This window comes from Callionymus lyra, chromosome 16 (genome assembly GCF_982586985.1).
Source record: "Callionymus lyra chromosome 16, fCalLyr1.hap1.1, whole genome shotgun sequence".
Taxonomy (NCBI): Eukaryota; Metazoa; Chordata; class Actinopteri; order Syngnathiformes; family Callionymidae; genus Callionymus; species Callionymus lyra.
In genome coordinates this window covers 13,853,288-13,876,954 of record NC_141833.1, presented here as the reverse complement: position 1 = coordinate 13,876,954, position 23,667 = coordinate 13,853,288, and the positions used below count along the sequence as shown (strand labels likewise).

General features: G+C 36.4%; 1 protein-coding gene across 5 annotated transcripts in view; it reads left to right on the top strand.

The window, feature by feature from the left end:
- Nucleotides 1–3,769: 3,769 nt before the first annotated feature.
- Nucleotides 3,770–23,667, top strand: part of LOC148063823 (zinc finger protein 521-like) — a 137,765-nt gene continuing 117,867 nt past the window's right edge. For 2 of the 5 annotated variants that reach the window (XM_087811286.1, XM_087811284.1), the window contains exons 1-2: nt 3,814–4,412; nt 13,971–14,027. In XM_087811286.1, coding sequence (XP_087667412.1) covers nt 4,373–4,412; nt 13,971–14,027 — 97 coding nt within the window. In that variant the 5' untranslated portion in view covers nt 3,814–4,372. Of the gene's footprint in view, nt 3,786–3,813; nt 4,413–13,970; nt 14,028–23,667 lie in introns of those variants that run through there. The other 3 variants (XM_087811288.1, XM_087811287.1, XM_087811285.1) reach the window with 2 other exon arrangements.

The window sequence follows — 23,667 nt, the reverse complement described above, 5'->3', positions numbered from 1 at the left end:
TAATGATGAAAGGAATAAGTATATCAGGATTCAACGCCCCCCCCCCCCCCTTTTTGGTATTTAAACTTATAATGAAAAAATAATCGAGTGATTGAATATATTAAAAAAGTAAATGACTGTGTTTGATGATGTGAATAGAGGATATTTGGAAATGTTTTTGTTACTAGTATCAATTTAAGGAAGCGTTTACCTCAAGTAGTACTTCTGGTGATGTTTTGGAATTGAGGAGTATCTTGGTCACTTTAAAAAAACTGGTTATTCAATGTTATTGTAATTTTATTTTTGTTTTCAAAGATGAAGTTAAATATCAACTTCTGACTTGCAGCTAAAGTGAATCAGGATTTAAAGTAAATTAACTGTTATTTTTTTTACTCCTTCTACGTCATGTAGTACTTTAAGTGAAGTATCACTTTTAAAGGCAGGTAACCCTATTTTTTTTTTATATATATTTTGTTTGGTTTTAAATGCATATTAAATTTATATTTTTCTTCTACATCAGGTAGTTCTTCTATTGATGTTTTTAGAAGTACATGACTATTTACAACATGTTTTTGAGTCATTTAAAGGAGAAAAAATAACATGTATATATTCATAACAGTAAAACAATACATCAGTACCACCCCTATGAATAGTAGTATACATTTAAAATTGTATTTTTTTTGTTTGTTTTCTTCTTCAAAGATCTTGTTAGTTTTTCATGCAACTGTTTAACTTAAAGTCTTAACTTGAATGTGTTTTACATTTTGGTTAAACATAAAAACATATATGTGGAATAAAGTGAAATAGTACTAGAAGTATGAATCATAATGATTTTTTTTGGTAAATTAAAAAATAATATTTATTTTCTGGTTAAGTATACATTAACTTAAACTAAACAATAGTTCATATAAAAACATGTATATAGAATAAATTGAAATAATACTACAGTTCTTCGACTAGATGTATGAATCATAATGATTTATTTTGTGATAAATTAATAATATATATTTTCCTGGTTTTGCATAAATTACCTTAAACTAAACAATAGTTCATATAAAAACATTTATATAGAATCATAATGATTTATTTTTGGTAAATTAATACATAATATATATTTTTCTGGTTAAGTGTAAATTAACTTAAACTTAAAAATAGTTTATATAAAAACAAGTATATAGAATAAAGTGAAATAGTACTACAGTTCTTCCACTACGTTAAGTATGAATCATAATGATTTATTTTTGGTAAATACATAAATAACATACAGTATATATTTTCTGGTTGAGTTTAAATGAACTTCAACAAACAATAGTTTATTTAAAAACATGTATGTAGAATAAAGTGAAATAGTACCACAGTTCTTTGACTAGAAGTATGAATAATAATGATTTATTTTTGGTAAATTATTTATTAATTTTAACTTTCTGGTTGAGTATAAATTAACTTAAAACTAAACAATAGTTTATTTAGAAACATGTACTGTATGTAGAATAAAGTGAAATAGTTCTATAAGTATGAATCACAAGGATTTATTTTTGGTAAATTAATACATAATATATTTTTTTCTGGTTAAATATAAATTAACTTAAAATAAACAACAGTATATTTAGAAACATGTATATAGAATCAAGTGAAATAGTACTACAGTTCTTAGACTAGAAGTTTGAATCATGATATATATTTTTTGGTAGATTATTTATTAATTGTAACTTTGTGTTTAAGTATAAATTAACTTAAACTAAAATATAGTTAACATAAAAACATTTATATAGAATAAAGTGAAATAGTACTACAGTTCTTCAACTACAAGTATGAATCACAATGAGTCATTTTTGGGTAAATTACTTATTAATTTAACTTTCTGGTTGAGAATAAATCAACTTAAACCAAACAATAGTTTATTTAGAAACATGTATATAGAATAAAATGAAATACTACTAGAAGTATGAATCATAATGATTTATTTTTGGTAAATTAATAAATAATATTTATTTTTCTGGTTAAGTATAAATTAACTTAAACTAAACAAAAGTTTATATAAAAAAACATGTATATAGAATAAAAGTGAAATAGTACTATAAGTATGAATCACAATGATTTACTTTTGGTAAATTAATACATAATATATATTTTTCTGGTTTTGTATAAATTAACTTAAACTTAACAATAGTTTGTATAAAAACATGTATGTAGAATAAAGTGAAATAGTACTACAGTTCTTCGACTAGAAGTATGAACCATAATGATTTATTTTTGGTAAATTAATACATAATATATATATTTTTGGTTAAGTATAAATTAACTTAAACTAAACAATAGTTTACATAAAAACATGTATATAAAATAAAGTGAAATAGTTCTACAAGTATGAATCATAATGATTTATTTTTAGAAAATAAATAAATATATATTTTTCTTGTTTTGTATAAATGAACTTAAACTAAACAATAGTTTATATAAAAACATGTATATAGAATAAAGTAAAATAGTACTAGAAGTATGAATCATAATGATTTATTTTTGGTAAATTAATACATAATATATATATTTTTGGTTAAGTATAAATTAACTTAAACTAAAAAATAGTTTACATAAAAACATTTGTATAGAATAAAATGGAATAGTACTACAGTTCTTCGACTAGATGTATGAATCATAATGATTATTTTTTGATAAATTATTAATTAAGTTTTACTTTATGGTTAAGTATAAATTAACTTAAACCAAACAATAGTTTATATAAAAACATGTATGTGGTATAAATTGAAATAATACTACAGTTCTTCGACTAGATGTATGAATCATAATGATTATTTTTTGATAAATTATTAATTAACTTTAACTTTATGGTTAAGTATAAATTAACTTAAACCAAACAATAGTTTATATAAAAACATGTATGTGGTATAAAGTGAAATAGTACTACAGTTCTTCGACTAGATGTATGAATCATAATGATTATTTTTTGATAAATTATTTATTAAGTTTAACTTTAGGGTTAAGAATAAATTAACTTAAACCAAACAATAGTTTATATAAAAACATGTACGTGGTATAAAGTGAAATAGTACTACAGTTGTTCGACTAAAAGTATGAATCATGATTTATTTTTTCATAAATGATTAATTAATTTCAACTTTCTAGTTGCGTATGAACGTATACAACTAAATTTAAACTAAAGTGTAACAACGTTTTCAAAGACATTTCAAAACCTCCACCAACTTCTGACTCGCAGTTGAAGTGAACCAGGATTTAAAGGCAAAGTGACCCTTATTTTTAAACCATTTGATTCCATCTTCAAAACGAGTTAAATCCCATTTCTTTCCCCTCCATCTACGATATCAACAACGACAAAAAAAACACCCGCATCCATTAATAATAATAATAATAATAACGCTTAAAAAAAAAAGGGTCGTCGCTCCGTCCGCGAGAAAAACACCGTCCGTCTCCGCTGCGGCTCCTCCGCCAGAAGGGGGGACCCGCAGACCCGCAGACGGGGAGCAGCGGCCGAGAGGCGAGACGGAAGAGTGGCTTCCACGAAAAAAAAAAAAAATCCGGATCCGGAGAGCTCGCCCGGATCCAGCGCTCCGCATCTTGCCGCTCTCCCCCGGATTTTAATCATGCCTCTGTGTCTGTGTGTGAGTGCAGGCAGGCTGACAATGATTTCCTCAGTGATTACGTACAGAGCGAGTCCCTGCGGGGTAGGGGCCCCCTCTGGAGCCATCCTGATGGCTTTGGGGGCCTTGCTTCCATTTTCCATTATTATGTGGACTACCGGAGCGACAGCGCAGTCCAAGACCTTGCAGGTTTGTGATGAGGAGGGAGCTTCCATCTTCTCTCTGCTTCTTCATCCTCTTTTAAGAGCCATTTAGATCCGAATCCGGATTCACTGCGTTCACATACTTTTCATGGTGTTTGCTAGGAAATGTAAGGAGACGGTTGTTTAAACCCCTTTTTTTCCCCACCTGGCTCCTTTTTTTGGACGGTTTTTTTTCCGTCTTAAAAATCCTTTTTCTTTCGGTTTCGCGGATTTTGAGCAAAAAAAAAAAAAAACATACTCTGCGTGTTTTCTCGTGGGCTTTTTTTTTTTTTCCTCTTTTTTTTTTTTTTCCTTTTTTCTTCTCTCTCTAAACCGGAGAATGGGAGCACATGACGGGATATTTCGCACACTTTCGCCGATTCCTGCCTCACAGAATAACCGAGCGTCGCGCGCGGATGGTCGCGGCTCCTCTGTGATGGTAAAGCGCTGAATTCCGAGTCCGGGGTCCCGTTAGTCGTCGTCGTCGCCCCCCCCCTCACCCCCCCATTACCCCCTTCTACACCCCCTTCTTTTACACAAAAAAAACAAACAAAAAATATTATCAGCAACTTCAGCGGTTTTTTTTTCTGTAGGATGTCGCGCCGCAAGCAAGCTAAACCAAGATCACTGAAAGGTAAGTGATTTGGTGGATTGTTATTTCTTTAAAAAAGAAATAGATTATTTTTTGACCCGCATTTATTTATATCTACTTAAAAAAAAAAAAAAAAAATGCTTTGCTGGTGTTTCTTGGATTCAACAGCTGCTTCACATCTGGATGCGTTATAGTCGGAACTGATGGAATGGGGCGCAGTCACGTGATGTTGCTGTCTGGAGAAAAAAAAAACTAAAAAAAAGGAGGAAACATTTTATATGTTGTTGTTGAGGAGGGTTGGTATTGTGTCCGTGAACGCACCATCAGACGTTTTTTTTTTTTAAGAATAGCTCAGAATACAACAACTTTTTTCTTTTTTCTTCCAGACTTCCTTCCACCCCCCCACCCTCACCCCATCTTCTCCTCCTCTTTCTATTAACTTTTTTCCGAGTGTAGTTCAGTCTGACAAGACTTGTATTTTTACTCAGCGAATAATTGTGCACAATTTCACATTTTTCCCAGCTTGTGGTCTCCGGACCCCCACCACCACCACCACCTCCTCCTTCTCCCCCTCCTCTCTTCTCGGAAGTCCTCGAAAAAAGGAAGATTACATAGGGGGTCTGCGGTAGAACGTTCGGCACCATTTTTAAAAATCAATACCCAGGAAAGAAGGAAATCTAAAAACAAAAAAAACAGTATTTATTATCGCTCTCTTAAAAAGATCCATCACTTGTGTATATAGTTGTCTCTCGTCAGCTACAAGTGTGCTTCAGAAAAGAGAGGGAGAACATCTGTTAAGATTGTATATCAAAAAAAAAAGAAGGGGGGGAGGTGGAGTTAATCACTATGCTAATGGAGAAACGAGTGATGACTTTCTTTTTTTGTCAAATCTTTTCTTCGACGTCTTCATTCTGGCTTTAGTGAAGCAGAAACACGTCATAGATATTTCCTTGTTTTGGCTCCGACCCGCCACAAAAAAAGAAAAAAAGAAGGGCCCGGCAGATGTTATTTATTGTTCTTTGTCTGTCTTCTTCCTCGGGGGACATGGATACTCTTATACAGATGTCGGCCAAAAAAAAAAAAAAAAAAAAAAATTGAAAGGCATTCCTGAGTTGAAAAGTTTTGATTGTAAAAGCTGTGGTTTTAAAGAGTCTGGGATAGTTTTCTGTGTGTGTGGTGGTGAGGATGAGAAAATAACAGTTGGCACTTTTAACCCCCCCCTTCCAACCCCATGTGTACCCCAACACATCTCGGCATTGGCTGCTTGAGGGAGTCAGAGGTTATGTTTTTCGGTCCCATTGAGGGAAAAAAAAAGGGCAACGTTACCAAGTCCCGTTTCAATTAAGTCTGAGAGACAGATCCGGCGACGTTATTGCTTGGGGGAATAAAACGGCGCAGGACGAGACCATACATCATTCGCTTATATGCAAACACTTGAAGCCACGGCGACTGACATTTACTCGATCCCCGTCTCAACTGTGGGCACATTGTAATTTTGTTTTGATGTGCCGAGAGCCCTTTTCGGGGGGTCAGCACGTTTGCAAAAAAAAAAAGAAAATCCCGGATTCAAAAATCCAGCCACGTTGCCTGTTGAAAGAACCGGATATAATGATCCGTCACCAAAAAAAAACAAGCCGTCAATCTTTAGCGTCTGTTTCTGTCATTCATCCTCCTTTTCGTCAAGTACAATTTTTTTTTCTTCTGCGCCGCTTTGGCAATCCCCTCCCGTGGCACGTAAATATTTCATGTCTTAAAAGAGTTTGAAATGTTGTCGCCACATGGGTGAACTCTTGAGTGGATGATACACTCGTTTTTAATTTTTCGTGACCATGCAAGTTTTTTTTAGAGCTTTATTTGGGGCCGGGAGAGAGACCATGCTAACTGAAGCTAAACGATGCTAAGTAGTTAGCTACAATTAAAGGTGAATTCAGGTTTAAAAAGTTGGTAAATGAACAATATACTCTGATAAATAAAGGCAAAGGATGGTCTAGATCACCGGTGTGTAACTTAGAAGTGAGTTTAAAGAGATTAAAATATAAGTATAGTCTGAAACGACGACTCAAAGTAGGAGCGTAGCATTAGCCCACTTACTTATTAACCCTAATATTATAATAATTCGATTAAAAACAGTTAGAAATACAATGTTTCGAAGCAAAAGATTAGGGAAAAACGGGCAACAACAGACACGGTAAACATTTCTTGTCAGTACTGTTTGACTTTTTGACCTTTTTTAATGGTTGTTTATGTTGTTAGTATGTCTGCCACTTGTCAATTTAGAATTAAAATAAAGTTTGCTTTATTATTATTCATATTTACCTTCATTTCAATCTCAATTTCATTGCAGAAATAGAAATAATTATGATAAAAAGTGAAGCTAGTACTTGATCATTGGGCTAATTCTGTTAAACATAGATAATACTTCAATGAAAATTACTAATATTAATGCACATAAAACATATGTTTTAGGTCATAATACATGTTTAAGTTTGTGTTTTGGTAGTTTAAACTTTAAAATACACTTAAAATATGATGTTGCTGATGCTATACATGTTATCAAGAGTCACAATTTCGTTTTTCAACATGTTTGTTATTTTAAAGTCGGTACTTTTTCTTCTCCACGTGTGGATAAATCACATGACCACGATCAACAAACTATACCGGAGTCTATTTTCCATTCCCTGCGTCGTGAGGGGATATCGCGGTCCGTCCACAATTAATGAACCGTGGCTCGGCGCCCATTAACACTTTTCTAATGTGACATAAAAATATGGTCAGTATTATCATTAAGGAAATGATGATGGAGCTGGTGGACGAAGAATCCCATTAGCACGGCTGTCAGCGCCGCTGACGTGCGGCGCGCCGGACCGCGGTGTCGCGGGAGCTGGCCCGGTATCTCGTCTGAGTCGATGGCATGTGTCTCTCTCATTGTCAGCGACGCCTGGATCAAAAGGCGGTGATTGATAGACGCCGGCGACGAAAAAAAAAAAGAAGATATTCCCGAGGACGTGCGTTTGCCCGGATTATGAACGTCGCGCAACATTTATTAACATGTTTTCTGAATTATCGACGCTAATGGCTAGTTTTTTTGAATAATACCTCATTAGGAAAGTTATTGGTGTGTGTGTGTGTGTGTGTTCTCGTCCCCCATCTCTTGCCGAAGCCTAATTGAAGAGGGTTGACCTCTTGACCCGAGCTAAATTGAGTTGTAGTCCCTGTGGCGAGCGTCTCCTTCCCCGGTCAGTCAGGGCGGATTACACAGCCATTGTGTTTAGCACTGTATCATCCGAAAGCCTTGGTTGTAACCAAGCAGATGAGTCACGCACATCGAAAAAAGAGACACACACACACACACACTCTGTTTCACACACACTAAAAAAAAAAAAGAAAAAGTGTTGCACAAACATTACAGTGCTCACTATTCAATTCTGCCCCACAGCACGAATTAATTTGATGGATTACAAATTGTCGGAGCTACTGAGAGTTTGGTCGTGGCCGTGAAATGGTTTGTTTCACGAGAGTCTGTCTGGCGATAAATCTACTTGTTTTTTTTTTGTTTTGTTTTTTTAAGCAAAACACATCTAAAGCCGGTAAAAGGCTTTGTCACTCACTTAAGGCAGAGATGTGTTAATCTAAACCTCAAGTGTGTCGGTTGCGCTTTAAACTCCACGACAACCGTGAACTCAGCAGTCGTAAATAAATAAAGAAATGACTGTAGCTGCCGTAGCTTATGTTTGTAGTTTGTAGCAGCTAGCTTACATATGACATTTACACATTTTCACCCCTTAAATAAATACATATTTGTTTAAAATCCACATTTAAAATGCCTACTGGAACTAACTTGTAAAGTTTTGTTTGGATTTGTTTGAGTATTTAAGTCCATGTCACGGCTTTTTGTACGAGCAATAGGTTTGTGTAGTTCTTTGTTATTTATTGACAAAAAAAGTTTAAAAAAATTACATGACAGGTAAACATTATATAAGTCACAGTGTTGAAACGATATGTCTTTCTGTTAATTATTCTGATTATCTTTTGCTTGTTAAGTTTACCTTGCTATTACCTTTTTTTTTTTGGTGGTGTATTTATAGGGAAGTTCAGTTTTATTTATTTATTTTGACAAAAAAGTAAAAAAAACAAACATGATAGTTAAACATGTCACATGGTTGAATCAATATATATATATATATATATTTGTTTTAATATTTATATATTTTTTCCCATTTAAGTTACCTTACTATCACTTTTGTTTGTTTTTTTTGGACAAAAAAAGTAAAAAAAACATGTAAATCCAACATGTCAGTGTTCACTCAATATCATTTTCTTTTCGCTATTTAAGCTTACTTTGCTATCACTTTTTTGGTGTATTTAATGGAAAGTTTTTTTCCACCAGTTAAAATATGTTTGATTAATTTCATTTAGCTTTAGATTAGAGTAGTTTTTGAACTAGTTTGTCTCATAATTTTCATAGAAAGTGATTCTAAACTGACAATATTGAGAGAAAAATAGTGTTTGTTTATGATTTAAAAAGTCACTTTAAGGGGATTTCGTTATGACTTGTTATTCTAAGAGGTAATGCAAAGAATTTCCAGTTTCTATAACATTTTTTAGCTTCTTTACCTTTGAAAGTTGAGTCAACCGTCACCTCGAACGCATCATAACAACGTCGCCGATCGTCGTTTTAAAAGTAGCATGAAGCTAAAGCAGCCAAACTACAGCGGCGTTTCCTTCCGACCGCTCGGCTTAAACGGCGCTTGACATCGTCGTGCTCCCGATGAGTGATGTCGGGGAGACGCTCCCCCCGGTGTCTTCGGTATTGTATCAACAATACGTAGCGTGATTACAGTTTGTCGGCGGCGGAGTGATACACTGTACCTTGTCAAACATTAATTAACTGATAGCGGTTAACAACAGTGGGGGATTAGTCGCGCTCACTCAAAGTTACTGTCATTACCCGGCGATAGTGAGCGTTCAAGGATATTAATTAAAGCGTAAAAAAAAAGAAAGAAAAAAAAAAGGGTCCGGCTATTTGTTCCCTTCTACGATTTGTTGACGTGGACTCGGTTTGAAGCTTCACAGTTTGCCCTCCGTTGACAGCTCACGCTCCACGATCGCTGCTCCTGAGCTATTAATTATCTATACGACAGGTGCAAACAAGGTTTTTCGTACGACGTGTGTGAAACTTGTTTTAAAACTTCTAATACACCTCCATAAGTTCTGGGGTGAAATCGATTTTTTTTTTTTTTTGGGGGGTTGGGGGGCTTCATCTCGCCAACTGGGAGGGTAATCAAAACACAAACACAAGCCACCCGCCACCAATCTTCTGATAGAACGGCGGGGGATTTATTAGGACCCCCCTCCATCACTACTCCATTTAAATGATGGGAGATGCACAGGCGCTCAACAGTGCTAGAGAAACTCATTAAACTCTCAGGGCGTCAGTCACAGAGGCCTCCTTTAGCGGGACAAGGTTTTTTTTTTTTTCTGTGTTGGCTAATGCAGTTCTCGGCGGAGGCACCGGGGGGACGTACCTACACGACGCCCCAATATTCCATCACTTTTAATTGATTTGGCTAATTAATAGCCGGGCCCCTGGTTCCTATGTTTACATCCGTTTACATTGTGACTCAGGGAAATATTTCAGGGATGCAAAAAATCCATTCATAAAGTTGTGAAGGGAAGTAGTAGTCGGACTGGTTTAATATCGGCATTATTTTCACCGACTTCGGACAAAAGTAAACGTCAGTGAAATAGCGTGGCCTTCGTAAAAACAACAAGATAGAGAGTTTGTGTTTCACTTCTTTTTTGATTAAACTTGACTGAAACACCGTCTTGACATGTAAAAAGTTAAATGAAATTTTGACTTTGAAGAAAGTATTTATATATTTTTTGAATAAAATACACTAATTATCAATACAACATCAATTAAATGAATGGTAGTAAATAGCCTTGTGGTACGGTACCAGTCAGCGGAACGGTAGTTGAGGACCACTTTCTTAGAACACGGCTATTGGCAGTATTTTTTCTAACTTTAGTGTCAAAATACTTCATAAAACAGTCATCTTTCGTAGAATGTTTAATGCTAAGCTGCCTTTATTTGTCACTTTAGAATGCATCGTGGGGGATCTATGTCCACCTGAAGTTAAAAGTTTGGTAGATGTAATTCGTTGCATGTCTTAGCCAAAAAACAGACCTAATGGGTGTCAAGCTCAAAGCCATGGGGCTAAATACAACCTGCTGAGTCATGTTACGTGTCTCTGCCAGATGCTAGGCTTGGTAACTTCTAAATGTTGATCTGGTGAACTATGAAGATATTAATGTTAAAGTGCGAGGATTAGAGATGTTTTCCTGCCATGTACAGCCTCTTTGAAACCTTTCGACTAAGATGATCAACGGACTGTGAAACCGCGACGAAGATATAACGGCGAACTAACAGCTCTGTGCTTCAGAAAGGATTCAGGCAGACGCGTGAACTCTCTTTTCTACTTTCTCCTGCGAGTAAAATTGTGTGACTTTAAACCGGATCGGATTTCAAGTCTTTGTTTAAGTGAACGCTTTAAATCAGATTTCTTACCTTAGATTAAGTAAGGCTAATGAACAGAGATCGCCAAAGTCAGCAACTAGAATGTTTGGATAGTTTGTTCTAATCTTGTCAAACTCAACTTTCACTTTTCTGCTAGCATTTCTTAGGCGCTACTTGCTGGTGGATCATTATAAATAAAGTGATATCAGCTATTTTTTGACAAAGTTTTTTGGGGCTTTAATCTTAGGTCATCTGCAATAATCACGTATATGCATCTGCTATATGCTAGTTAGCTTTTAGCATATTTAGCTAAATTAAGAACCAACGTTTTTAACTTAGAATCTTGTAAATCGGAAAATATAAATAGCAGTTTTGCGCTCAAGATGTGAAACATATTAAGCGAAAAGTGTCAGCTAATACTGGGAATATATTTGTTCTGCATGTTAAGCAGCTTGTGGTAACTGGAATGAATGAAACCATTTTTTAAGTTTGCTTTTAATCGAGGCAAAAAACCACGAATAAGGAAAAAACGAGTCTCAGAAAAACCACGCCGCCTTTGCTAAAACAACAGTATTCTTCCACTTTGGCTTCTCGGGTAGCAAGTTTTTTTTTTTTGAACGGCGAGATTCCATTGCGGGGGAAAAAAATGGTTGTAAGAAAACCATTTCAACTCTTCAGTCTCCACTGAAGTTTGACGCACGACTTGACACCGACTCTCGCTCCCCCGAGGCGAAGAGTTCTGCCACCGTAGGGTTCTGTCTTAATTATGCAAAGTACCGGATATTTTGTGCAATTTTTTAAAAGTGCGGCAGTTTCTACTGCCGCCGCCGCCGCCGCCGTCGCGCTCTCCTACTGGGAGGTCCTGTCATAGTCCCCCATTCTTCTTCACCCACGGAAATGAAAGGTTGGAGAAGACATAATGGAGAACGTGTTTCCGTGGCACGAGGCGTTTTTCTTACCAGCGACTCTCGTTTTACATAGAACAGGTGGGAGACTCTTTTGTTCTGGTCCCGCTGTTAAAATCCATTTCATTTCTTGCGCTTGTCACGACATGACATTGCCTTTCAAAAAAAAAAAAAGGGAAGGAAAAAAACCCCCAAAGTGTTTCAAGGCCGTTGCTGTTGTCAAAACGTCTAAAGTGGTTTGGCTGCCATTGACGAGGTTTTTTTCTGAGAGCCAATTAAACGCTCGCGAATCAAGTTTTTTTACTTCATTAACTTTTGAAAGACTTGAACAATAAAGAACCGTTTAGGTGAACATTTTTCAATCCTATAAACACTAACTGACGTTTAGTCATTTTCACGATTTCTTAAAATATGAGTATTACCTTGCGATACTTTGACCTCGGGTACTACTAGGATGGGTACTTCAGTTCTTTTTGGCACCCTTTTTTGACAACATTTTTTGCCTGATACCCAAGATACCCTTGTTTGATAATGTGTTGTTATTTTAAGTGTTATTCTTTTATTATGTACTGACGCCACAAAAATTCCCATGTTGTTTACTGGCAGTAAAAGTTTTTGATTCTAATTGAAAAGTGACCAAGGAAGTAAAAATTTGCAGGGAGTGTAAATTTCCCAAATCTGAAACAAATGAAACTCAATATTTACACTTTGTGAAATGTCATTTTCTTTTTGTTAAAATTGATCTTATACGATTGGTATTTAAAAAAAAGTATAGTTCAGAAACTGGTATTGTAAAGGCATCAGTACTGGTATTAAAAATGTTTTAATTGAAATCCAGCCCTAGATATGATATCGATATTTAATCTATATAACTAAACAACCTACCATTAATTTTTATAGAAAATAACCTCTGAATATTTGACTTGATGGAGTTCGACAACACTTTTACTGCCAGTGTGGTAAATATAAAACTAGCAGTATATTTTTGGTCAGTTATTAATTATTTTATTGGATTAACAGATGCCTTTTTTTGGAATTAAAAATACAGACATTTGACTTGTACTAATACGTATAATTGTTTACTTTTGGGGATAAAATGTTCTCAAACTTTCACTTATAACCATCATTTAGTATCTGGGTTCCTATTCTTGTCTTTTATTCAAAAATTATATTAGTTTTCTTTCCTTAAATTGAGTTAAAAATGTCATCTGACCCAAAATTATACTTTTATTAGTATATATACTTTATTGTTCAAGTATATTAACAATAAACATATTTATATACACACATATATATAGATAGAAAATCTCACTAGTATATATATATATATATATATATATATAATTACACAATCAAATAATAATAATAAAAAATCCTTATTAAGTTCCCTTTTCTTCAATAGATCGCATATATTTCCGCTTTTAACACAATTTTGCACTTTTATTGATGTAATTTTTGTACATTTTGACAGGCAGTATTTAGTTTAATGTTTTTTTAGTTCCAAAAGCTAACTTTAAAAACACTTTCGTGAACTTTTGTCCTCTTTTAAATATGGCCGATGACACTGCGCTAGCTTCCTTATCTAAAGGAAGTTCCACTCACGGTCCAGACCCGGCACGTCGTGGAAGTTCATGGCGAGCGACTCCCAGGCCGGTCTCCGATCCATTCAAAATGTAAAGTCTAAATGAAAACAAGTTCGATTTCTTCACTTCCTGTTTCGGGGGCAACATTTGCAAGTCGTGGGCCGTAAATGTTTTAAGGTTGTTTTTTTTTTCCGACTCGCATGAAAGCTCTGAAAAAGGCATTGATGGAGTCATCAAGGTGTTTTTCCACTTCGGTCACTGCGGATGTTTGTAGGTTAGTTCCAGGGGAGATCCTCATAATTCATCAGCCATCGTCGAGTCCAATATGTTACTTACATGGATGGCTGTTTGCCTTGTTGCCAAACCTCATACATATGAAAGGCCGGCGCGGATTCCCAAACCGCAGATCGAGCTGTCGAAATGCTGCTGAAATCTCTTGGCGACGCGATAGAGAGAGAGAGAGAGAGAAAAAAAAGAAAAAAAATCTCGCTAGTAAATAATAAAAAAGACGGAAATCTCAACTTGTTTTTCCACTGTTAACCGTTTCTTTTCCTCACCCCTCCCCGCTTTCTTCCCTCTCTTTTTTTTCTGGCAGCAGAAGACAATGTGACAGAGGACCAGCACAGTCCCGGGCAGACCGCCATTCCGAGTGGTAATGCTCCATTTCATATTGCGTTTGTGACTGGAAAATGGATTGTGTGTTTTTTTTGTGTTGAGCTCGGTGTGTTTGGAGGGTTAACTGTGGCTTGAGTTTAGTTTTATCATTAAAAAAATATCTATAACTAATAGTATATTTCATCTATTCATATTGTATTCTGGTTGTTTTTGATGCATTCAAGTCCTTCAAAGTCAAGGCCGGCGGGCCAAATTCGGCTCGCCAAACTCAATTTACAGGGCCCACAAGAGCTTTTTAAAGGTAGAATGAATGAAATACTTTTTCCATTTAAATCCTAAAATTTAGATTGATGTTGTGACCTACGCCGATAATATGTTTTAAGATCTCGTATCTTATTTTGAAGCTTCAAAAAGCACCAAAAATGTTGATTTGGAAATGATATTTGGAACTATTTATTATCTAAAAGGGAAGTGTTATTCGCCGTTAAAGAAGTCCCACGACTTGTTACTGTAAGTAAGAAAAATGTAACTCAACAAAAGTTTAGTACAGACGACTAGTTTGGAAGTCTTGGCGTATTTGTTAATAACCTTTTTTCTTTTCCACAACCACAGCTAAACAAGACTCCTAGGGATGTGTAATCTCCACTCTGGCTAGAGAATGTTTCATATACACTAAATCAGACTGGTCTGGATTATAGGCTAAAGCAAAATGTGCCAAAAAGCGTAAGGTTTTTTTCTTAACTAGTCTCTTGTTGTCTTCAATAAATCAATATATTTCGGTTTTCAATCGATATACAATATAGTACATTTAACATTACGCTCAATGTAATAATTGAAAAAAACATCCTGATAGTTTGTTTCAAAACACCAAAGTTCCAACTTCCAAAGGTGCCCGACAAAAGTTTACTTCAAGTCAAAAGAGTAGTTTGTACATATCATTGTGTAATTACAGTTTTTCATACATGGACATAGGAAGGTTAAATCTCCACTCTGACTGGAGAACATTTCGGATACACTCGGTGACACCAGTCTGGAGTTGGTTAGCTTGTGGGTTTTTGACTGATTTCTGACTTTAAGCGAGATAAACGTTTGGTTTTAATTTCGTGAATTTCGAGGGTGCGAGTCAAACTCCCGGGCAAACCATCAGGTGCCCGTCCGACCTCGTCACTTCCCTCCTCCTCGCTCTTTTTGTCTCCGCCGCCATGTAAAGTAGAGCCGCCTCAGATGAATGTGTCCTGTCTCCGCCGCACGCCATTCACGGCGGCCCTCCAGGAAAAGAGCGGTAATTCAGGTCAGGCTCGCAGAAAAAAGCCCCCCAATGAATGAAGGCGGGCTCCTGATGCACCACACTGTATATTTTCATTTCATTTGTCTCTGGTAAAGGTTAAGTCTCAGGTGTGGTTATTTTAGACCCGATATGGATGGTTTTGCCCGGCAGGCTGGGGACCCTGGCCGCTCCTGGGCTGCCACATTTAGTCCAACATTTACACACAGTTTTGTGAACTATTCCATGCCGAGGTCCAGACACTGTTGCGGTGAGCAACGGCGGGAATGATTGGAAAACAAAGTCGATATTTCAACGACTATCTGTAGTTTAAACATCAAAGTGAAACCGTTGTAATACAAGATACAAACACAAACACATGTTACATTATCTTACATTTCTTTAAACATTTATCCTATTCGAACACTATTGTAAGTGTTCTTTAACCCTTATCTTCACCACTGCATTTGTATTTATGGAAGGCAGGGGGGGTCGTTCACCTTGACCCAAAAATAACGCAAGGGATACCACAAACAGATTTGTTTTCGGGCCTTCGAGTAACCTTGACCCTTAGATAACACAAGGGATACCACAAACAGATTTGTTTTCGGGCCTTCGGGTCACCTTGACCCTGAGATAACACGGGGATACCACAAACAGATTTGTTTTTGGGCCTTCGGGTCACCTTGACCCAAAATTAATGCGAGGGATACCACAAACCGATTTGTTTTCGGGCCTTTGGGTCACCTTGACCCTGAGATAACACAAGGGTTATAATAAATTTTTCTATTTTTCTTCTAGCTCATTCTTGACCACGTTGGACCGGTCCAGATTTAACTAATAGTAGAACTTATATTATCGTACGTCCTCATTTTTTTTACCGTTAATTTATTCCGATAAGTTCATCAACACAGATGAAGTGAGTGAATAAATACTCAAAATATCACTAAACAAGATGGCGCCGAAAATAAATGGAAACAACTTTTAAAAAACAGCAAACCATGTTGCGAAAATACATTTTCGTAGCAAACAAGTTACGATTGAATGCTAATGTGACTTTATTTCATGTTTGACATGAATAGTGCGTCACCCAAAAAAAAGTCTTATATAATCTATCATTCTTTTTATTTTCTTTTAAAAATGTATTTTATCTGTTTTCTTAATCAAACAACAGACACACAGAATAAACAGTTAATGCAAATAACCACAAACCAACAGAAAAAACAACGTGAATAGAAATAAATTAAATAAACAAATTACACAAAACATAGAATGGGTTCAAATAGTCATTTCGTCTTCTTTGTTAAATAAAAATAAATCGCTTTAATCAGCTATTTGGAAAAATGTAGGATCTGTCTCGCCTGCAGTTGATACAGAACTCTGCAGCGAGAATTCTGACCCGCTCTAGTAGAAGAACTCACATTTCTCAAATCTAAATCACTTACTTACTACCAAGAGCGACCCTATTCTTTCTCCCGGACCTTGAGTTTGGAAATGGGATCAAGAATGTTATGAAGGAAGCAAAAAAAAAAGGGAATTTAATTGCTAAGCTAAAGAGGCTAATATGTTCTGTTGCTACTTTAGCTTTAAGCTAATCAGCTAACAGACATTGGCTATTCAATAAACCTCTAGTTGCATCAGTACCAACTAAAACTCTCCTACCAGTTTATATTTACATTTTATATATTATATTTTTGTAATTTAAAGCTAAAATAAAGATGGGAAAAAAAAGCTTGAAAAAGTTTCCTGATCGGGGTGATCGGCCTCCTCAAAACTTTTCCTCCCGGCATTGATGACTATCCGTGGAAGTAAGCGTCGCCCTCGTAACCCCGGCTCAAAAGATGAAGCAGTGGGCATCGGAGGCAGACTCGCCCGTGGAGACTCGCTGTCATCCAGAGCCAAAGCTAATGAGTGTGGCTGATTACAACGACCCCCTCAGACACACGGAGCCCCCCATCACGCCGCCGCCACCTCCACCTCCAGAGTGAGGGGAGTCAGCCGCCACATGATCGATGTCTGCCTGTGGAGAAATCAGGAGGGCGCACAAATTAATTTCTCACTTTCCTCATTTGACTTCATCTGTGTTGATTTATTTATTTTCTCCCTCAAAAAAAAAAAAAAAACGGCTGCCGGGAGGAAAAGTTAAAAAGAGTCGAGTTTGGTTGTTGTGCAGAACTTTCGCTGATGTTGTCTCGCTCGACCTTCAACCTTTAACCTCATTGGGCGTCTTCTTCTTCTGCTGTTACCATAAACCTTGTTCGTCCAACACTGTGTCTGTAAAAAGATAAAATCAATGGTATTTTTAGAACCAAAAAATATCAATTAAACCATTAAATAAATAAATACATGTGTATATATTTTTAATATTAGATAAAAATTATCTTTATTATAGATGAATTAAATAATAATTTAGTTATATATTAAGTAACCTAAAACTATTTTCACCAGTTAAATCAAATAATTAAATTGAAGTGTAAGAGACTTTGAAAAATGCAGATTGAATAGCAATATTTAAGACAACATTGAATAAATAACTACAAATTTTAAGGTAAAGTCTCTTCATGCGCACGGGCAACGACACGATATATCGTGATACTGTAGTAACACGGATATATTTGTAGTATTGTCCGAGTACTTGACTCTGGTGTTGCGGAATTTACAGATCACATGATTCTTGACGAAGTCGTAACTGCTTTCATTTGTTTCGTAACCAAAATATGTCCAACTTTAAAATCTGCTGTATCCTCTCGTCCTCAGTCATCGCTTGGATTTCTTCGTAACGATTATTGCCAGCAGCCTTGAATATTTGTTTATTAATTAATTTTAAAGACACTTTTTGGAAAATGAGCCATTAAGGAACTATAAAATAAAGTAGGATTTGAAAGTAAGTGCATTTTATTGTTGATACAGTTTTGAAAGAAAAAATGAGAAACAAGATAAACCAGTGAAGTGATATTTTCTAAAATGCTGACATAGAAGTGGAAATGTTTTTTATATGGTTTTCAGTCAATTATGTAGCTGTATAAAATAGTGGTTCAGTTTAGAAATAAAGACGTTTTAAAATTTAAAATGTGTATAAAAATGTATTTTATTTTTATTTGCATTTATTTTATTATATTATATATATATTAGCATACCTTCACCAGTTACAAACGGATAAGAAAGAAAAATGTAATTTCTAGTAAGTAAAGTAAGTCTAGTGTAAAATAAAAAAATAAATATAAAATATGATTTAAAAGCAAAGAAAAAAAAAATCATTATTTATAGTGCTGTTGAATATCTACATACAGTATTGTTATATAAAATAAAAATAGTGATATACTGGTGTCACAATCCTATGTAATGTATATTAAATGACATTTTTTTGATGGGTTCCATTTAAAAAGTAGTAACAACTGTCCTCTTTTGACGTTCAAGATACTAATCGGTTTAAAATAAGTATATCTGATGGATACATTTGATCCTGTCAGCAATCACTTCCTCAACCGCCCACCAATGACATTAAATACCACGTTGTTTTTCCAACAACTGTGATTGAAACGCACATTTTTTTTCTTTCTTTTCCAACACAATGTCTCCGCGCAGACCTCGCCGCCACAGTAGCCATTACGGCGGGCGACAAGCTAACGGATTAATCAGACGCGGTGTCGAGATCTGCCTCATGAGTGCAAGACCCCCAGTCGCGCCCCCCTTCTATTCCGCTTAAAGTGTTCCTGCCGGTCTCGCATCCTGGCTTCGCGTTTGATACGTCGCCACGGCAAAAACGGCGGAATGCTAACAAAAGAGGCTCTTCTAAAAGACAGACAGATTTATGCATAGTATAGAGGGGCAGGAACAGTGTGATATCTGAGATTTAATGAGGCGGTGAGCTTTTTCTTTTTTTCTTCTTCTTCTTCTTCCTCTTCTTCTTCTTCTTCTTCACCCAGAGAGTGTCGTGCCGGCTTAAGATCTGCAGCTTGGCTTCACCGCGGCGCCGGCGGAGTGTAATTATATCCACATGCTTCGCCGCTCTTATGTATACATCTCGCGTAAAGTGGACCAGGTGAAGGTGCGAGAGGGTGAGACGGATTGGGGGGGTGAAAAAGAAAAAAAAAAAAGGGAGGAAGGACCCTTTCATTCCACCACTTCAGAAAATCATATTTTCTATTATTCATTTCCTTTTGAAGTTGTAGCGCGCTAATGGCGTAGCAAGGCGCTCCGTTCAATATTATCACTCCAAGCGAGGGCGCGAGTGAGACGGGCGGAGAGAGAGAGAGACGACGTTCAAATGTGTTTTCTTATCCCACGGCTTTGATTCCTTTTTCTTTTTACCGCCGAGGTTGTAATGGTGGTTGATTATTTATGCTTTTGTCAAGTGTCGCCTGGTTCTCCCCTTTTGTTGGCGGCGCTAATTGCTACCTTTAGCTCTTGTTTCCCGACGACGACAAAACACCTTTTTTTTTTTAACGCCGACGCAACTTGTTGCAGAGTGATTCGGTGCATCGTGGCGAGGAAACAACTTTGTGTTTTTTTTTTGTTTTTTTTAAGTATTTAACGCAGAAGTAAACGACAACAAAAAAAAATAAACTTGCTAGCAGAGGTTGACCGTAGCTAGCTTGAGAAGACATCATTGACGACTATAACATAATAAATGGTTTGTTTTGATAGAAAATTCCGAGTGGATTTTGCAATAATAATACTTTAAAAAAGCACAAGTTTTTGAAGTATTTATTGACCAAATAATGATGCTAATGGCTACATATGTTAGCGTTAGAGTATGGATATTTGTCAAGCAAAAGTAAAAAATTGGATAAAGAAAAAGATACAATGGAAAAAAAATGATATAAAACCTAAAGCTAAAGTTGTAATTTAAATGTATATTATTCCACTTTTTATTTATTGTATTTAAGTTCATGAAAAAAGATCATATAAAAGTTTCAAAAAGTTTCAAATTAAAATGCACAAAAGGTCATGAAACAGACAAACAGTTATTTTTAGAGTTAGCTAGTGATGAAAGACGCACGAATGCTCCTCCCATGATGCAACACTAACAGACCCAGGGACTCATTCGAGTTATGGGGCAGGAGTGAAGTGAAAAGATGATTCTATTCCATGTTAATCTTTGTATCCTTTGTCTTTTTCTTTGAAATTATGTTCTTATCTTAAGATTTAGATTGTGTAATCTTGCGCTTTCTTTTTATTGCGCTTTGTTCTTGTTCTTGTTTTATAAATCTATTGTCTGTGTTGCTGTGTTGCTGGAAAAACTATTTCTTGAAGGAGACCTCCAGAGGGATCAATAAACTTAATCTAATCTTATCTAGACCTCACAAATATTTGTTAGCAAACTATCAGTCATATTTCGACATAACTTTGATTTCAAGATGGCCGCCTTTATACAGTATAGGGGCCGTACGTGGCAACCGGGTCCAAATTATTTTGATAATGAAACAAAAATGGTAAAGATTTGAAGTATAAAGTGGTTAAAAACTTACTCAAGAACATAATTAATTAAACAAGTATCTTGTTTTTGGTGTTGCTACATGTTGTTTAGCATTAGCATTTAAAGACGGCATGACTCGGTCTAGACTGAGTTAGTTGACACGTCAAAACTTTCTCCAGTGTGTTTTAACTTTATAGCCCTGGAAAAAACACCCAAATTTCAAACACTATTTCCACAACATGACGATAACACTCGACAACGAACATTTGAAATATTACCTCCTACGACGGTTCTTGGCTTTGATCTTCTTTGTAAACCTGACTCAGCGCTAACATGTAGCATAACGTATCTGGTCATCAAAGTCCAAATCTGTGCTTTTATTTTGATGTTCTTTTTTTTTAAACCAAGAAAGTTATTAATGCTTCTGTAGCCATACTGCAAATTATGGAGCTAGCGCCGCGACACGCTCTTTAGCGATGGCGACGGGTAGACGTAAAGGGGGGCTAAGCGGTGAGCCCCCCAAAAATCCCACGACACCTCCGAAGATGCATTTCGGAGGCACACGTGGCATTAGGATGCACCGTGACCTATATCCGCGGCTGTGCGAAAAAAAAAAAAAAAGAAAAAAAAGTTGGATATTTTTAAATAACGAGGCGCCGGCAAGCGTGTGAAGGTTATTCAATCTTAATGTCCCCCCGTTTCTGACAGCCTCGCTCACTCTGATAAAGGAGCTCGCTCACCTTTGATCAAGCCCGCCGACATGTGTCGACAGAAGCCGCTCGCTGGTTAAAATAAATTCTTAATTTGAACCTGGGGGGCGGCGGAGGGGTTCGCTCGGGAGTGAAGGGGGCGCTTCATAGGATCTCGGGGAAATGACAGGAAATGAGGAGATGGGTGAGCTGGTAATTATGTGTGCGGCGCCGGGAGAAAGACTTGACGGAGCTCGCTTGAATATCTCCCCTCGCACCCCTTCACTTTCCCATAGATTTGAGCGACTTTTAAGGTTAAAACTCTTGACAAGTCGCACATGTTGCTTTTTTAGAAAACGACTTCTTCTGTTCTCCCGCGTCGCCTCGGGGAGAGCAAGATTTCGCGGCAAGACTTAACTTTAAGGTCTGATTCAGTTCGTCGCGGCGCTGAGGCGGCGGCTCTTAAATCCCGATCACACAGGGGCCAAAATTGAAAAAAAAACTCTCAGGAAATATATCTTTTATGAACAAAACCGTGACTGGCAGTGTTTTTTAAAGATCAATCGTCGTCACAAAATGAAACATGGGTTTAATGAATTTCGGGAACGATATTATTAGGGTTAATATAATTTTACTGCTTCGAATTTGGGATTTTCTAATGTGATTTTTAAGGCCATCAAAGTGCTTCACTCTTACACTCAAGGGCCAATTAATTTCCTCAGGGGCCACATTTTACACAGTGAGACTAAAAGCCTGAATATTAAGGAAAAAGGTCCCATTAAATTATAAAATGTTATACAATTATTATTTATTGTACTTTTTACCGAAATTTTAAACGTTTACTAAAACTTTTTTAGGGGCAAGAAATACTCACAAAAGAGGAAAATATTTTAAAAAGAACACAAACACATATTTACAGTTGAACTAGTAATGATTTAAAAACAAAATTAAATATTTCTTTCTACATCTTTTAGACTCTTGCCTCTTAATGTTGATGTTCAACCGTGAAAACTTGTTATTTATAGTAATTTTTACATTTTATTTCAGCTTAATAGATGATACATTGTGATACTAGGCGTTTCATTTTGGAAACTAGCTGATTAGCGAGCTAACAATTCATACATTAGTCACAATCTTTTTTATAACTAAACATATTTTAAATATAAAAAAAAACAAACATTAAAATAACTCATTTTGTTCTATTAATATTAATAATAATAATCTTCTCTCTGCTTCTTTTCAATAAGAAATGCGAAAATAAACTTGTTTTATCCGCTGAAAATAGTTTTATCACAGTTGAAAATTGTTTTATTTCAGTTTTCATTTTAACGTGACCAAAGCCATGACAATAATACTTTTAATTAAAAAAAACAAACAAGACAGTTATTGACGCTTCCTTGTACTTAACCTATGTTTTATCTCAGGTTCAAAATGACCAGACGGCCTGAAAAACAAATATGTTTGTGGTATCCCTTGTGTTGTCTCTGGGTCAAGGTGAACGACCTCCACCACTGCATTTGTATTTCTGAAATCCAGGGAGGTATTTCACCTTCACCCAGAGACAACACAAGGGATACCACAAACACATTTGTTTTTAGGGTATTCGGGTCATTTTGACCCTAAAATAACACAAGAGTTAAGGCATGATAGCTAGCATGTAATGCTAGCATGGCAACGCTCATTTCAAAAATGGTAGCAAAGTTTCCCGCCATTCTGTTACGGCGTAGCTAGCCGTAGCATTATTTCACGTCATGCTAACGGCTAAGATTCTTTTGTCCTCGCTCGTTTTTTTTCCTTCTAGTACATCTTCACGCTTCCCACCATGTAGCCATTTTCTGGACGCGCGTGAGGTCCAGACAGAGGAGGGGACCACGGCAGGGGCTTCCCCGCGAGGGTCCGCGGGTCCCCGGCGGGGCCTAATGGAGCAGAGCCGAGAATATCAGTTAAAGGCTTATAAATATTTAAGAGGGCGAAAATATTCAATATTATAAGGGTGGGTGTCCAGGGGACTCTTTAACTCGCAGGATGAGACTCGTGGCGTGATTTATGTCGCGAGAGACGAGTCAGGCTTTTGATAGATGGGCCGGGAATCGAACCTGTCTTTTCCGACGTGGGACGTCAATCACTCGTCTGATCCGCACAATTAAATACCAGCGTGAAGACGACGAAGACGAAGAAGAAGAAGAAATCTTCTCGTGATCCTGGTGTCTGGTCGCCTCATGAATAATTTGCGGGTCTGTTCCCGCGATCATGTTTCTTGACCTTATCAGAATATGGATCAGCGGTCAATGACGGGGGTCCCTCT